The following is a 16,359-nucleotide window of genomic DNA, read 5'->3' on the forward strand; positions in this document are numbered from 1 at the left end:
AAGAAAAAAAAAACGACATCTGCCGGCAACTCAAACACTACAGCACTGACTGTCTGCAGCAGACAGACGCATTGGCGTGCATGAGTCACCTGACTGCTGAGGCCTCTGGTGGTAGGAAGTCATTGTCTTGGAACAGTCAGAGTGTTAGTGCTGGAGTTATTATAGTGGTCAGTAGACCGCCAACTCCTAAAATTTTGCAACTGTTTAAAAATGTGCAGGTAATTACTCTGCCGCAAACTTCTACATTAGAAAATCCACACACACCCTGACAAACAGAAAGACAAAGACGAACAAGCAGAAAATAAACTTCTAAATAGACAAAATTTAAAGAAGAATTTGATGCAAAATAAAAAAAACAGCCTTTAAACAGGAAAAAAACAAGACAAAAAAGAGGAACAATGCAATAATGAATGGAGCCTGTATTGTGCATCCAAAGCTGCTGTCTCAGTTGGTTCCGATCATGGCCACTAGGTGGTGACATTGAATGTGTTGTCAGAAGTTTTGGCAGCAGTGTGAGACCGACAAGGAGAAGCTCAGACATCCCCTTTCCATTTTCATTTAGGGCTTTTTCATAATCCCATATTATGCCTGTAATTTCTCATTTAAATGACAGCCACAATTCCCAGTCCAGTCGTAGGTCTCCAGACACAAAATGCTAGCATGATAATTACCTACATTGCGGTTATTGCATGGCTCATGACGCAAACTTTAATGCCAATGCCGGCGCTTCTGCATGGTTACCCTTCCCCGTCCATGCAGGGACGCCAACATACTCAATGCTGCGCGGTCACCTTCACTTCTCCAGCACATCCCCCTGCTTTATGCACACTGCCTTCCGGCGGGGGCAGTGCGCACATTGTAAATACCCCAGCCAATAGCTAGGAGGCATCTGGTATAAAAGCCACCCTCCCCATTAAGGAGGCGTCTGAGCAACCCCAATAGTTCCTGAAATGTGTGTGTGTGTTGCCAGTTCCCTCTTCTAATGTAGTTGAGAGTTAGTCCAAGTCCCTGCTCCTTGTGTGTCCAGGTCCTGAATCTGAACCCCGGGTCCTTGTGTGGCCAAGGCCTTAACCCGAAACCGCATCTGACGGTCCCTGTTGTCTGAAGCGGGACTTGAACTCTGAGAAGCCATGCCTGTCAGTGTCTCCCGAGTTCTTATACGTGTCGGCGATCCTCAGCAGCTGCAGTACCAGGGACTACCTAGGACTGATACCTGGCAGCTACGGCTTAGCTTCTCCCCGCCCGAGTAAGCCGGCCCCGTGACATAGTGGGTTTACAAACCACGTGCGCCACATGTGAACATGACACAAAAAAGGCCAGGAATGGCAGCCACAAACACAGATGACAAAATAGGGCTGCAGTAAGGTTTTGAGACCGTTCCTGTACAAAAAAAAAATAAGTTCTTGATCCTTTTGATCTGTAACTCATTATCCTTCAAATTAGACCTAATGCAGCCTATAGTTCACATTATCTAGAATTGTCTGCCAGCTGGTCATTGATAACATAGACGAGTGGTCTCGGTTTTTCCATGGCCATCAAGGCAGCGTGTTCACACTTACTATTTCACAAACAAAACCAATGAAAAAAACAAACAGGATAGGAACAGGATACAAACAGGAACAGGATAGGACTGCCCCGATAGGTACACCTTGTCGTGATGACAGGATAGATCCGCCCCGATGGGTACACCTTGTTGTGACATGATAGGACCATCTTGATGGGTACACTTTGTCTTGGTGAAAGGATAGGACTGTCCCGATGGGTACAAATTGTCATGGTGACAGGATAGGACTGTCTTGATGGGGTACACCTTGTTGTGATGCCAGGATAAGTCTGTCCCAATGGGTACACCTTGTCGTGGTGCCAAGATAGGTCCATCCCGATGGGTACACCTTGTCGTGGTGACAGGATAGGACCGTCCTGATGGGTACACCTTGTCGTGCTGACAGGATAGGACCGCCCCGATTGGTACACCTTGTCGTGGTGACAGGATAGGACCGCCCCGATGGATACACCTTGTCGTGGTGAAAGGATAGGACTGTCCTTATTGGGGACACCTTGTGGTGGGATGGCTTTTACACTTTTTTGATCAAAATATGGGTTGAACTAGATGGACTTAAAGTCTTCCTTCAACCTTAATAACTATGTTACTATGTTACTATAAAATAGTGTTAGCTAAGTCCCCTATGTTATTTACATGTACTTTTACCATTTTCTTTTTTATGTACTATAGGGTATATGCTCATTTGGTTTTTTTTTCCTGGGTTTTGTGGAAGGAGTGGTATGTCAATACAACTTAAATAATGCCGCAGTCCCAGACAAAGCCCATGGACAGGCGTGGTGCTGCCCCTGAAGGGAAATGGTCAAGTATTTCTAAAATCAATAAATGAGATATTATCTGTGCCCACATGGCGCCATAATTGCCATATACATACATGAACCCTTGCAGAAAGAGGATGAGAACAAAAAAATCATATTCCCAAACCAATTCTCTTTAAGCCTTTACTGTCTCTTTTTGTCTCAGGTGTCTCGAGTGAAGAATAACTGCAGCTTCACATCAGTGGATTTGATCAAGATGAATGACCGGTGTCAGGAATCTCTCAAAGAAATCTACCACATGTCTTATATGTACGTTCCTTTTCGGTCCCAGTTTATTTGCAGTCACTTTTAGGCTGGGACGACATGTTGACTTTGGCCATGACACGGGTCCCACGGTGAAAAATTGTTATGTGTTGCTGCTATGTCGCAGTGCAATACAAGTGAATAGGGTGACACGTCAAGCAAGTCACACAAATCGGACAGGATTTGATTTTTATCCATTTGCTTGAATTTATTATTTACAGACAATCCAGTGCTGTGCATGTAAATATATACGTTTATATACATGTATGCACATTCATATGCCAGGCATAGGATTGTCTGTAAACAATACATTAGAGTTTTTCTTTGATTTTGGAGTGTTGAATTCTTCCTTATATAAACTACCGGGTTGGCACCTATCAGAGCACCCTCCGTTTTTTTCGAGTGCCGTACTTCCCTACTCTATATATCTATTTGCTTATCATAGTACCTTACAGTTGCCCCACTAACTTGTATTGCAGTGCAATGTAGCCGTGACACATAGCCCCATCTTTGGCCGCATTACCTGTGCTGCAGTCAAAGTCGCCATTTTGCCCCAGCCTTATGTGCGGCATTTAGTTTTAAGGGATCATTCCCATCATAACTATTTATGGTAGACCTTCTTCTGTGACTTTCACCTGTCCCGAGAATGGGGGTCCTGTGAACATTTTTGCCTTCAAAAAATTGTATCAGTGATAATATTTAAGGCGTTTTTATCATTTTATTATACTAACTACTTCATTCCTAACAAGTCCAACCATCACTCAAAAAAACATTTTCTGCACTCTGAACAGGTAGAAGCACTGCTTTCTGGTGTGACTGTGCGCACAGAGCGTGATAGTGTCCTGAACAATGTGTTGTGAGAGCAGTTAATGGGGAGTTCAGGACCCGGACCACCACCGACTGGCAGGGACATGTTCGGAAGGGAGTAGATTGTAAATAAAAAGATAGGTACACTTTAAAGGGGGTGTCCAGGAGCTGGTTAGGTGACCAATATTAGATGTGTGAGGGTCCGGCACCCCCACTGATCAGCTAATTGCTGGCGTTATAGCAGCTGAATGCACACAGTGTACCGAACTGGAAACAGCGCAGTAGCGCCTTATGCTGCGTAGTGGCAGTTCTCTGTATTGCAGCTCAGATCACAGTCACTTTAATTTAAGCTGACCTGCAGTGCCAAGAATGACCACTAAGGCGCTGTGCTATTACAGCTCTGAGCTCTGTACTCCAGATGCTTCCAGCGGCCATGACAGGAGATATCAGCTGATCAGACATCTGATATTGAGCCTTGACCTTGGCGTTTTCCTTCATCATTTTTGCAGTCTAAAAGTTAAGTTAAAAGGACACATTTATTTCACTTCTTAGCTGTGTTCACAGAATCCAGTTTTCACAATGACGTACTGATCCAGATAATCACTATTAAAAGTTATCAGCCACCAAACTGCCGAAACAAATGTTCAGATTGCAGCCCCGGAGGGGTTAATAGTACTTGCCTCCTGGAATGCCCCTTATTCCATGAATGATCAGAGTAATTTCTTGTCTTCTGTCTTTTCAGCATCGTGTGTAAACTTCTCACAGAGATCTATGAACACATCCATTGCCTCTATAAGTTGTCAGACACGGTCTCCATGCTGGACATGCTGCTCTCCTTTGCCAATATTTGTACATTTTCTGAATATGGTAAGAACTGAACTTCATCCTCAAACGGTAAATTAAAGGGGACGTCTTAAATTAGCTTATAGCCTCTAGGAATCTTAAATTAGCTCTGCTAACTTTGGCAATTCACTTCCATTACCAAAAGAGCCCCCGATTTGCAGTTCTGCTGCAGGTAACGTGACTGCTTGTGTAATGTTTACTCCCTCTGTATGATGTCAACCCGTATATAGATTGCATGTCCAACAGATAGACGTGATAGTTGGGGAATGATGGGACAGCCTTGTGTGATGTGACAGGACTTACTACGGTGGGAAAACATGCTTCAAAGAGGCTCCAGCTCAACTTATTGTTCACAAAACTATGATCAGAGCAAAGAAAATCATCGTTTAGAGCAGAACTCTGTTTCTCTGTACCCCATGCAGACCCCCAGAAATCACTAGAACATTAACCCTGGCTGTACAAGAGAATGGAGCCGCACAGAAGAGTAAATACACTGATACTAGGGGGTGGTAAATGTTCCGGTAATATTGGGGTCAGTGTAGTCTCTGGAGGGAATTTCATACCCTTCTAGTAATCAAGTTTTCTTGTGAAAACTTGCCAGTAACATGCACCGTCAATAACACGCACCGTCAGTAACAAGCACCGTCAGTAGTATACACCGTCAGTAGTAAGTACCGTAAGTAACATGCACCATCAGTAACGCTGACTTTTCCCTTTTCCTTGCAGTTCGCCCAGAATTCACAGATACAACAGCTATGAAGCAGGGCTGGCACCCAATCTTAGAAAAGATAGCCCTGGGGAAACCGGTTTCTAATGACACTTTTTTAAGCGAAGGGAAAAATTTCATCATACTTACCGGGCCAAATATGAGCGGAAAATCAACATACTTAAAGCAGATTGCGCTGTGTCAGATAATGGCACAGATAGGTACGGACATTTATCAGTGCTTATATTGGCAGCTTTACTTGTATTGGAGTCAACAACATGGTGACATGTGCACACACCTCGTGTGACTGTATCACCCCAGCAAATGCAATGAGCTCCACATAACTTGTGCCTCAGTGCAACTAAGGCAGGGGTCACACTACCGTAGAGTACGGACGAATGCTATACGATAAAAGCATGCCATTATACATCCACTACTTAAAAAACCATCCTTCGACCAAAACTGTGCCGCTAACTATAGACCTGTCTCTAATCTTCCCTTCATCTCTAAACTCCTGGAATATCTGGTCCACTCCTGTCTGATCCGCTATCTCTGATAACTCTCTTCACGACCCTCTACAATCCCGTTTCCGCCCTTTACACTCTACTGAAACTGCCCTCACTAAAGTCTCTGATGATCTACTAACTGCTAAATCTAATGGTCATTACTCCATGCTAATTCTCTTGGATCTCTCCGCAGCATTCGACACTGTGGATCATCAGCTCCTCCTCACTATGCTCCATTCCATTGGCCTCAAGGACACCGTTCTCTCCTGGTTCTCCTCCTATCTCTCCGACCGCTCCTTTACTGTATCTTTTGCCAGTTCCTCCTCCTCTCACCTTCCCCTTACTGTTGGGGTTCCTTAAGGATCGGTTCTAGGCCCCCTCCTCTTCTCTTCGTACACTGCCCCTATTGGTCAAACAATCAGTAGATTTGGTTTCCAGTACCATCTCTATGCTGATGACACCCAATTATACGCTTCTTCTCCTGACATCACGCCAGCCTTTCTAGAAAACACCGTCAATTATCTAAACGCTGTGTCTAACATCATATCCTCACTATATCTGAAACTGAACCTGTCAAAGACTGAACCTTGTGTTTCCTCCCTCTACTAATGTACCTATACCCGACATTGCCATTTCTGTGTGTGACTCCACTATTACTCCCCAGCAACATGCCCGTTGTCTTGGGGTCATACTTGACTCCGAGCTTTCCTTTGCCCCCACATTCGATCACTGGCTCGCTCTTGTTATCTGCACCTCAAAAACATTTCTAGAATTCGACCTTTTCTTACTTTTGACTCCGCAAAAACTCTTACTGTTTCTCTTATTCATTCTCATCTCGACTATTGTAACTCTCTTCTAATCGGTCTCCCTCTTAGCAAACTCTCCCCCCTTCAATCTGTCTTGAATGCTGCAGCCAGGATCATATTCCTCACCATTCGTTACACCGATGCCTCTAATTTGTGCCAGTCATTACACTGGCTACCCATCCACTCCAGAATTCAGTATAAACTTATTACCCTCACCCACAAAGCCCTCCATGGCTCAGCACCACCCTACATCTCCCTCGTTTCAGTATACCACCCTACCCGTGCCCTCCGTTCTGCTGATGACCTGAGGTTATCATCCTCAATAATCAGAACCTCCCACTCCCGTCTCCAAGACTACACGTGCTGCGCCAATTCTTTGGAATGCACTTCCCAGGTCAATACGATTAGTCCCCAGTCCCCACAATTTTAAGCGTGCCCTGAAAACGCATTTATTCATACTGGCCTACCGCCTCAACACATTAACCTAATCTATCCCTGTGTGGCACAGCCAAAAGTTTTACCATAACCAGGTTCCCCGCATCATGTTCCCACATGCTTTATGCATCCATTAGCCTTCTGTGTCTGTACTGTTACACACTTAACATTATGGCTGGTCCATACAATCAGGGCAACTGTTACCACCCACCTTTCGTGTCTCCCTCTTTCCTCATAGACTGTAAGCTTGCGAGCAGGGCCCTCTTGGTATCTGTTATAATCTATGTGATTATTGTTATGCTGTAATGTCTATGGTCTGTACAAATCCCCTCTGAAATGTAACGTGCTGTGGAATATGTCGGCGCTATAGAAATAAAATTTGTTATTATTATTATTATTATTATTAAAACATCGTAAAGCACTGGGCCCAGTGTTAATCTATGGGGCAGATCACATCTGCGATTATTTTCTCTTGCCGAATCGGCATGCGAGAACAATCACGGCATGTTGCGATTGGGGCAGAGTCTCGGCTCACTCGCACCCATATAAGTTTCTCTGCCTCTTCCGCAGCTGTGCTCTGATCCTATCTGTGCGAGAGGCTCGGAGCACAGTCGCATGACACTCGGCTCCCACTTGCAGCAGAGCAGGAGCCGAGGGTCATTAGCATATTGCATCTGATTCTCTCGCATCAGGTGCCATACGCTAGTGTGACTCCAGCCTGATACTGAATCCCAATAATGAATCCCAGCTGATGTAAATACATATACTAAAGTCAGCCATCTCCCAACAGTATAATGTGTATGGGGACCTCACGACTCTCCCTCGACAGATGGTGTCATGACATGAGAGGAGGTATGGATCCTTTTATTTTGCCAGAAGTTGAGAAGAGTCTAAGGAAGGACGGACAGAAGAGTCAAGGAGTAGGACAAAAAAATATGGAGCATGAAGACGGGCGAGACTGGAAGAAGAAGGCAGAAGAGTCTGGAGCAGGAGGACAGGGGATTCTGGAAGGGTAGGATGGACAGAAGAGTCTGGAGAAGTAAAGAGGAGTTTGGAGGAAAATGAGGAGGACAGAAGAGTTTGCAGGAGGAGGACAGAGGAGTCTGGAGGCGTAGGACAGAGGAGTCTGGAGGCGTAGGACAGAGGAATCTGGAGGAGTAGGACAGAGGAGTCTGGAGAAGAAGGAGGACAAAGGAGTCTAGAGAAAGAAGACAAGAGTCTGGAGGAGGTGGACAGAAGACTCTGAAGAGTGAGGACAGAAGAATCTGGAGGAGGACAGAAGTATGCAGGTGGAGCACAGAAGAGCCAAAAGGAAGAGGACAGAAGAGTCTGGAGGGAGGAGGACAGAGGAGTCTGGAGGGCAGAGGAGTCCGGAGGATGAAAGTGGAGTCTGGAGGGAGGAGGACAGAGGAGTCAGGAGGATGAAAGCGGAGTCTGGAGGGAGGAGGACAGAGGAGTCTGTAGGAGGAGGACAGTGCAGTCTGGTGGGGTCAGATAATTCTGGCAGTAGCTCTATTATTGACATAACATTCCTCATCCAAAAGAAAGTGAGGAAGGTGATGAAGAGACAGAAAGAAGTTGCACAAGGAAAAAGGCGTAAGTCTCCCGAGATGATTTGTGTCTCACAATTGGCTGATATCTTAGTCCCAGTGCCGTCACCTAGCAGGAGCCCGGTATCTCATATTTTATCAGGTTTTTCTTATTTTTATATCTTGCTAGGCTTTCTTACTTTTGCTAGTTGAGCCTTTGTGATCTGATCATAGACTCGGTGAGGAATGCTGTCTTGCTGAGAGCAGGAATGTGCGATTATAAGCCGCTCAGTGCAATGTTAATGAGGAGTTAGAACAAAACCTGAAGCCTCAGCTAATTAGTAGTCGGTGTAGCAGCAACAACAGCACAATGCAATGTTACCATAGTCTTCAGTATAAGTCACTGCACCTCATGGATACACAATAACACACCGGGCTCTTTATCTTTTACAGGATCATTCGTCCCAGCAGAATATTGCTCCTTCAGAATCGCCGAGCAGATATTTACCCGGATCGGAATGGACGATGATATTGAAACGAATGCCTCCACTTTCATGAAAGAAATGAAGGAGGTATTGGGAAAAAAATAGAAAGTGACGGGAACACCCAAAATTAGAGTGTACAACCAGTTATAAAGCATAGAATAGTGTGGAGCTCCAAAGACTACCAATCCATCCGAAGATAGAATACGGAGACCAATCATGTGTGCAAACCCCAATAAGAGAAACAACATACCCCCTGAATACAGGAGAACAATGCAAAGAAAGATCGGCATTAAGGCCCCGTTACACTAAACAATGCACCAGCGATCCCGACAACGATACGACCTTGTCAGGATCGCTGGTGCATCGCTACATGATCGCTGGCGAGCTGCCAAACAGGCAGCTTCACCAGCAATCAGCACCAGCGAGGACACTGGTCTCTAAGTTAAATATCGGGTTACTAAGCGGCGCGCGTCACTTAGTTACCCGATGTGTACCTTAGAAACATGCGTGCTTGCGCCGGGAGCTGCGAGCACGCAGGTTTCTAAGGTACACATCGGGTAACTAAGTGACACGGGCCGCTTAGTAACCCGATATTTACCTTTGATACCAGCTCCCAGTGCCTGCTTACAGCGCTGGGAGCCTCGCTGATCGTTGGCTCCCGCTGCCACATGCAGCGATGCGCGCTGGCCAGCGGGAGAGCAACGATCAAAAAACGGCCGTGCACGATCAGCGATACCCGTCCCGCCGATCCCCGTCACACACAGTGATCTCGCTGGTGAGATTGCTGTGGCGTCACAAAATCAGCACTCTCGCTAGCGAGATTGCTGTGTGTGACGGGGCCTTTAGGCTGGAGCCACGCGTTAACGTGTCTCAGCAGCAATTCTCAAACAATTTTGTCAAGTTGTTCACAACTTTCTTTTGTGCGACTATTTTAGAGCTGCAATATTGCTGTAAAAGAAAAGTCACACTCACATTAAAGTCTATGACAAGTGAGTCGCCGACGTGATATTGAGATCATGGTGTTGCATTGCGACAGTTCCGCTAACAATTTCCTATAGTGTCGCATTGCAACTTGTGACACAAAGTCGCAAACGTTTCCAAATTTTGTGTCTCTGGTTGCAAGTCACACGTAACTAACTTGGTGTAAACTTCATTGTGACTGTGAGCTGCATGCGGCTTAGCAGTGATTAGGCTGATTTTTGGGAGCTTTTTGTACTGCAAAATCGTAAGTCTAAAATAATTGCACAAATTTATTTTGGTTGCATGACTTATCTGAGAATTGCTGTCGGGTGACACCTGTTAATGTGGAGCCACAGTCTAACACATTTGTAAACATTTGTGTCTCTATTAGTTCGCAAATCGCAATGTGACATTGTAGGAAATCGTGAGATGCAGTGTGACCCTGCGATCTCCGCATGTAGCCCAAGGATCAATGACAGCTGAGGTAGATAGTCCTCTTATGTATCTTATAACCTATGCCCCCAATGCTTTATTCCCATGTGGCAGATTTGTTGCACAAATCTCTGACTGTCCTGTTTATGTGAATGGGATGTGCAGCTGAAAAACCAACCCCAGAGTAATGGACAAATTCTGCCAATCTCCCCAGTGTCAATAACTTAATAAGGCAGAAAGCTCGGAGATATCTAAGGTAGACAACCCCTTTTAGGGAGTTGTTTGAGGTAAGAGAGTTTTTTTCATAAATATGCTTGAAAAATATATTTTCTCTTGAAGATTACATACATCATACAGAATGCAAATGAGAAGTCCTTGATAATAATCGATGAACTGGGAAGAGGCACCAGCGCCGAGGAAGGAATTGGCATCTGCTACGCCGTCTGTGAGCACCTGATACGATCAACGGTATGCTGATATTTACTTGGATTGATGACGAGCTGCGATACTGATGTGTAGTAACCTCGTCAGTCCGTAGCCTCCACAATATCCTCGACTTGCCGTCAGTGAATGTGAACGTTCACATTTTACATCCAGGCAGCGGCTGAAAACCAAGTGTGTCCTCAAGACATGGACCTGTCACTTGCTGTCACTTCTGTTTACTATCTTATCCAAAGTCCCCATACACATGAGATGAAAGTCGATTGAAACGCTGATTTCCATGATAATCTGACCATTGATGTGTATGGGGGCCTAAGGACATTATATGATGTATGTGGCTTTGCGTTAAGCCAACCTCTGTTACTCCTTGTTAAGACACGTACGTCTGTAATGTCTTTTTGGTTTTGGCTGTAAGTAGACACAGATGTCTACATTCTTACAAGCTGCAGTGCTAGGTGTCCATCAATATCATTACTTTGGGACATATTTTACTCTTTTAGGCTTTTACACTTTTTGCAACACATTTTCTGGAGCTGTGTCACCTTGGTACAATGTATCCAAACGTGCAGAACTTTCACTTTGAGGTGAAGCAAGCGGGGGACAAGGACTCCATATCTTACACATACTTACTATCAAAAGGGCAAACAGAGGAGAAGAATTACGGTAATGAGACGCGTCACAGATAACACTTCACTCCGTGTCTTCTTTATTTATGTTTTACATTACTAATATTCTGTTTTTGTAAGGTTTAAAGGCCGCTTCACTCTCATCATTACCCGTCTCGGTATTGAAGGATGCTAATGAACTCTCAAGGGTAGTGGCAGACAAGATTTTGGTGAGTGAACGACTAATATTTTTGTAAGGGAACAACTTGCTGATCTCTGGGGTTCGACCACTGGAATCTTCCCAGATCCCGGGAGCAAGGCCCAGATCCTGAGTGCAAGTCGCGTATCCCGAGAACCGGGTCCAGATCCTGAAAACAAGGCTCAGCGTAGCCCCACTGAATAAAAGCAGAGGTCGAGCGTGCATATTCTCTGTCTGTGTGGCAGGCGAGATGTAGCTCTGTGCACACGTTTCTCCCGCCATCCTGAGTGGAGCAGAGATGCTCACCGGTCCATTTTTCAGCTGGTGAGGGTCCCAGCCGACAAGGGATAACTTTTCATTTAGGTAAATAAATCCCTTTTTAAAGGTAAAGTCTAGGAATATAAAATTAAGGATGCTTTTTTCTAAAAATAGGGCCACGTCCATCATCAATCTGTGTGACATACTGCAGCTCTTCCCAACGATAGCACACACAATCCAAGGACAGAAGTGGAGCCATTCCTGGAGTAAAAGCAGATACATTTTTATAATCCTAGGAATTCGCTGTCTGTACTTGTATTAGGAGGCACGTACAATTACAATTTCATACAACTCCAAAAATCTGATACACGGTATCATACTGATTTTTTTTTTTTTGCCAAAACGGCCCCGTCTCTTCCATCTTACAGCTCTGCCTGGCCGTGATAAAATAAATGCTCTCACTATACAGGCACATGTTGGAATGACTCTGTGGCTAAAACACGCTCTGTTATCAGTAACTAAATGACAGTTTTGTTCACTGCGAATCCTGAGATGATGGCGGTAGCGGCTCGTTTAGGGCGAATTGTTACTTTTGCATTAACTTCTTTTTTATTTATTGTAGCAAAAGCAGATCAGCTCGCCAGAGAGCGCCAGACAGACGGCAGACTACCACCTAGCGCTAAGACTTGTGCAGGCTGCCAGGAATTCTCAGCTGGACGCGGACGGCCTGAGAACTTATCTGAAGCAACTGAAAAGCAAACATTCCTCCGACTGCGCTGGAGCCGGACATTCATCTGTGCAATCTGCTGAGTGATCGCTGAGACGAGCACTGAATACTCAGAAAGCACTGAACTGATCAAAACCACGTATGTTTCATGTTACAGATATCTCTATTATTCTATGAAGGCAGCCATACTGTAGACATACCACTTATTTGTGTATAAGGAGAGACCTATAAGTCAAGCCAAGCTGGGCAGGGAGAAGCCAGAGGGTATCTGCCTCATGGAAACTTCTCCCCCAGCAGAAAGTCAAGGTTAAAACTAGAGTTAAACTTTGTTTTAAAGGGGTATTTAAATGTCTAAAGTTAAAAACAGAATTTTGCTGATGGTTTCCTTTTGTGAGAGCAGTGCACTATGGGAGCTGAAACGGAAGTCATAATTTTATTTTTGAGTCACATATCTGACAACAGGTCTGGCATTGAACTGCTGTCTGAGTCCAAGTGCAACCAGCAGAATATAACTGCACATAAATTGAGAACGAGACATGAGAGACTATGCGTTGCAATGCAATCCTTACAATATGCCAAATTGCTGAACCCCAATGTGGTGAGCAGCACGTTTGCCCACTGAGGTTTTGTGACTGTTGTGATAGTTTCATCACATATCTTCAGGCAGCTTAAAGGCTACTAAAGTGACCTTTGACATGGAAAAAAATGATTGTTACATATTTTCATTGTTACATTTAATTAATAAAATTATACTAAGTTGCAGTCTGCAATGTTCATTCCTTCATTAATTTTCAGCCCCACTGATGTGCAGTCATATAAGTTTCAGAGTTTTTTTGCAAGAGTGTCTCTCTCAGTAGTGTAGACTGGATGTGAGCTCTGTGTGTCTCTCCCAGTATTATAGGCTGGATGTGAGGTCTGTGTGTCTCTCCCAGTAATATAGGCTGGATGTGAGCTCTGCGTGTCTCTCCCAGTAATATAGGCTGGATGTGAGCTCTGTGTGTCTCTCCCAGTAATATAGGCTGGATGTGAGCTCTGTGTGTCTCTCCCAGTAATATAGGCTGGATGTGAGCTCTGTGTATCTCTCCCAGTAATATAGGCTGGAGGTGAAGTCTGAGTGTCTCTCCTAGTAATATAGGCAGGAGGTGAAGTCTGTGTCTTTCCCAGTAATATATGCTGGATGTGAGGTCTGTGTGTTTCTTCCGGTAATGTAGGCTGGATGTGAGCTCTGTGTGTCTCTTCCGGTAATATAGGCTGGATGTGAGGTCTGTGTGTCTCTCTCAGTAATATAGGCTGGATGCTCACATTACAGTCCCAGTAATATAGGTTGGATATGAGCTCTGTGTTTCTTTGAGTAATATAGGCTGGATGTGAGCCCAGTGTGTCTCTCCCAGGAATATAGGCTGGATGTGAGGTCTGTGTGTCTCTCCCAGTAATATAGGCTGGAGGTCTGTGTGTCCGGACCCTGCTGATATATTCCATACTAATGTGCCTCATTGTGTATAAATCACTGTGTAAGCTAAAAGGGAATTTACAGCCCGAATTTCCAAATCGCTCCGCACATATTACACTTATAGATGTTATTTTTACAGTTTTATTTGTTACAGAATCCAAAATCATATCAGATAAAATGCTGATCGGAAGGGGTAGAGCCGACATACAGAGCTAATCTTATTATTCCATATCATATTTACTCTTTGAATGGACGGCCGATGTAGCAGAGCATCACATCATTTCTGTGCCTCTCCATCATATTGCTGGGTAAACCTATTGCAGTCTTTGGTTCATAAAACAGCCCTATAGAGGGGTTATAGTGAGCACCCCCTCATAATCCTCTGACAATAAGAGACGCTCTGTGAACGGACCTTCATGTCTCGTCATTGCGTAAATTACATTGGGCACCATGTAATAATGAAATGAAGGGGGCGATTCATTATTGCATTTGTGCTTATTTTTTGCCTTATTTTTCCATTTTTGGGCTTTTTTGCGCCAAATTCAGCTTTAAGTTTCTGCTGATTTGAAGTCTATTTTCTGTTTGTTTGTTTTTTTTTTCTTGTGTTTGCCGTTATGGGACTGATTTTTTGTTATCTAGGTATAACTTGACCAAATGTCGTCCAGTCCCCCTCACCCATCTCCTGAACTGCTTTTTTATATATTACAGCAATTTTTGCACATATGTGAAAATTTTATGCGACGTTTTAAAAGGATCATGGAATTTTTGTTGCTCAAAAAAATATTAAACACAAAAAAAAACATCTTTGATTCTGTGCAGAATTCATCAACTCGCATGAGCCATGTTGAACAATTTGACTCAAAAGTCAATGAATACCGAAAGACAAAAAAAAAAGAAACGTTACTTAAAAATAAAAACGCAAATTATGAATTAGGCCCTTGGTTACCGTATATCACAAAGATAATAAACCCAGCTCTGCTACAACTGTAATCAATGTTCACAAAAGAAAGACCTCACCGGATTCAGAAGAAAAGTCACATTTACACCAGGAAAAGAAATGACATATTTATGGGAAGTGACAGATTTTCTCAAAGGCGACTGTACACCTCCACTAACTGTTGGCCACACACTCATCCGGACACAAACTATTCCTCTGGATTTCCACATACACATGGACACTCATGGGGGTCCACCAAAATTAGTGGATTGGCTGACCAATATCCAATGTAAGGCTGTGTGCACACGCTACGGATTCACCTGCGGATTTTTCCGTGTGGATTTGCAGGTAAAACCACAGGTAAAGTGACCTGTGGTTTTCCCCTGCGGATTGACACCTGGACAATGGAACAGGTGTCAAACCACTGCGGAATCCGCAGAAAGAATTGACATGATGCGGATTTAAAACTGCAGCAAATCCGCACTGAAAAATCCGCAGCATGTGCACTGCGGATTTTAAATCCCATTGGCTAACATTGTACTGTACACTGTCTGCGGAACTGCAGCAGAATCCCCAGCGTGTGCACATACCCTACGCGGGGGCCTCTAGGCTGGACTGCATTGCCTGTATATTCCTCGGGGGCAGGATTGTGTTTCCACCATGGATCAGAGATACAAATCTGAACAGTGACAGATAAGCTAAGTCATAAGACAAGAACCACCCACAGATCTAAAAGGACACTTAGGTGGACGACTCATGTAACAGGACATATGTAGGTATATGGAGTTTTTGCAGTGATGACTGATCCTTAAATGGATTGTCCACCATTGGGCACATTTTTTTCATCTTTTTATTACTTAAATACACGTTTTTTAGTCTAAAAATAATTTTTGAAATTGAGTTTCATTAAAAAAAAATTTGCATCTTTTGGCTTTTACAGGATCTTTATTCTTTGCATATTCTTCTCTGATAAGACCTGAAAACTCTCCCGTACGACTGTTGGAAAGAGCTCTCTGATATATTCTCAGTTAGCTCATTCTGCTGTCAGCATACATAGACAGTGCAACAAAGAGGCTATAGAAGACAACAAGTGCTACATTTTTAATGAAACCCAATTGCAAAAAGTATTGTTTAGCCCAAAATCCATGCATTAAGGTAAAAAAAATATACATCAACAACCCCTTTAAGATCTCACCAGTCAGTAGAACGAGGGGACAGCAGCACTTGGAGGAGCACGCCGACTTTTTCCACCGCAGGGTAGACACAGATTGAGTCGTCGTCTCCAACCTGTGGCCTTTGTGGTACTACGACTCCCATCATGATCACAGGTTGGAGAACATTGCATGACGGTTCTCCATCTGCAGAACTGACTATTCCTGTATTACTCACCTCGGCTGTGACACATGGCAGATGTCATGATGATGGGAGTGGTAGAGGTTGACATACACAGATATACCCCTAGATCCAATGGTGTCAATAGATGACCTAGATATTGGGAGATTCCTGACTTTGGCCTCGCCCTGTACATTGCCGGAGAGCCCCTTTTATACCATGGAAACCTTTCAGTTGTCCTCTAATATATCGCTCTCATCATCATTGTCATCCTCATCA

General features: G+C 44.2%; 1 protein-coding gene across 2 annotated transcripts in view; it reads left to right on the top strand.

Moving 5' to 3' along the window:
• The window catches only part of MSH4 (mutS homolog 4), a 54,126-nt gene extending 41,003 nt beyond the window's left edge, over positions 1-13,123 (top strand). The window contains exons 13-20 of one of the 2 annotated variants that reach the window (XM_073544818.1): positions 2,525-2,628; positions 4,172-4,296; positions 4,999-5,199; positions 8,708-8,826; positions 10,471-10,599; positions 11,073-11,235; positions 11,319-11,407; positions 12,257-13,123. In XM_073544818.1, the coding sequence (XP_073400919.1) occupies positions 2,525-2,628; positions 4,172-4,296; positions 4,999-5,199; positions 8,708-8,826; positions 10,471-10,599; positions 11,073-11,235; positions 11,319-11,407; positions 12,257-12,448 (1,122 nt within the window). In that variant the 3' untranslated portion in view covers positions 12,449-13,123. Of the gene's footprint in view, positions 1-2,524; positions 2,629-4,171; positions 4,297-4,998; positions 5,200-8,707; positions 8,827-10,470; positions 10,600-11,072; positions 11,236-11,318; positions 11,408-12,256 lie in introns of those variants that run through there. The other variant, XM_073544819.1, reaches the window with a different exon arrangement.
• Positions 13,124-16,359: the final 3,236 nt, after the last annotated feature.

This window comes from Dendrobates tinctorius, unplaced genomic scaffold, assembly GCF_039654945.1.
Source record: "Dendrobates tinctorius isolate UK_male_01 unplaced genomic scaffold, ASM3965494v1 ptg000138l, whole genome shotgun sequence".
Classification (NCBI taxonomy): Eukaryota; Metazoa; Chordata; class Amphibia; order Anura; family Dendrobatidae; genus Dendrobates; species Dendrobates tinctorius.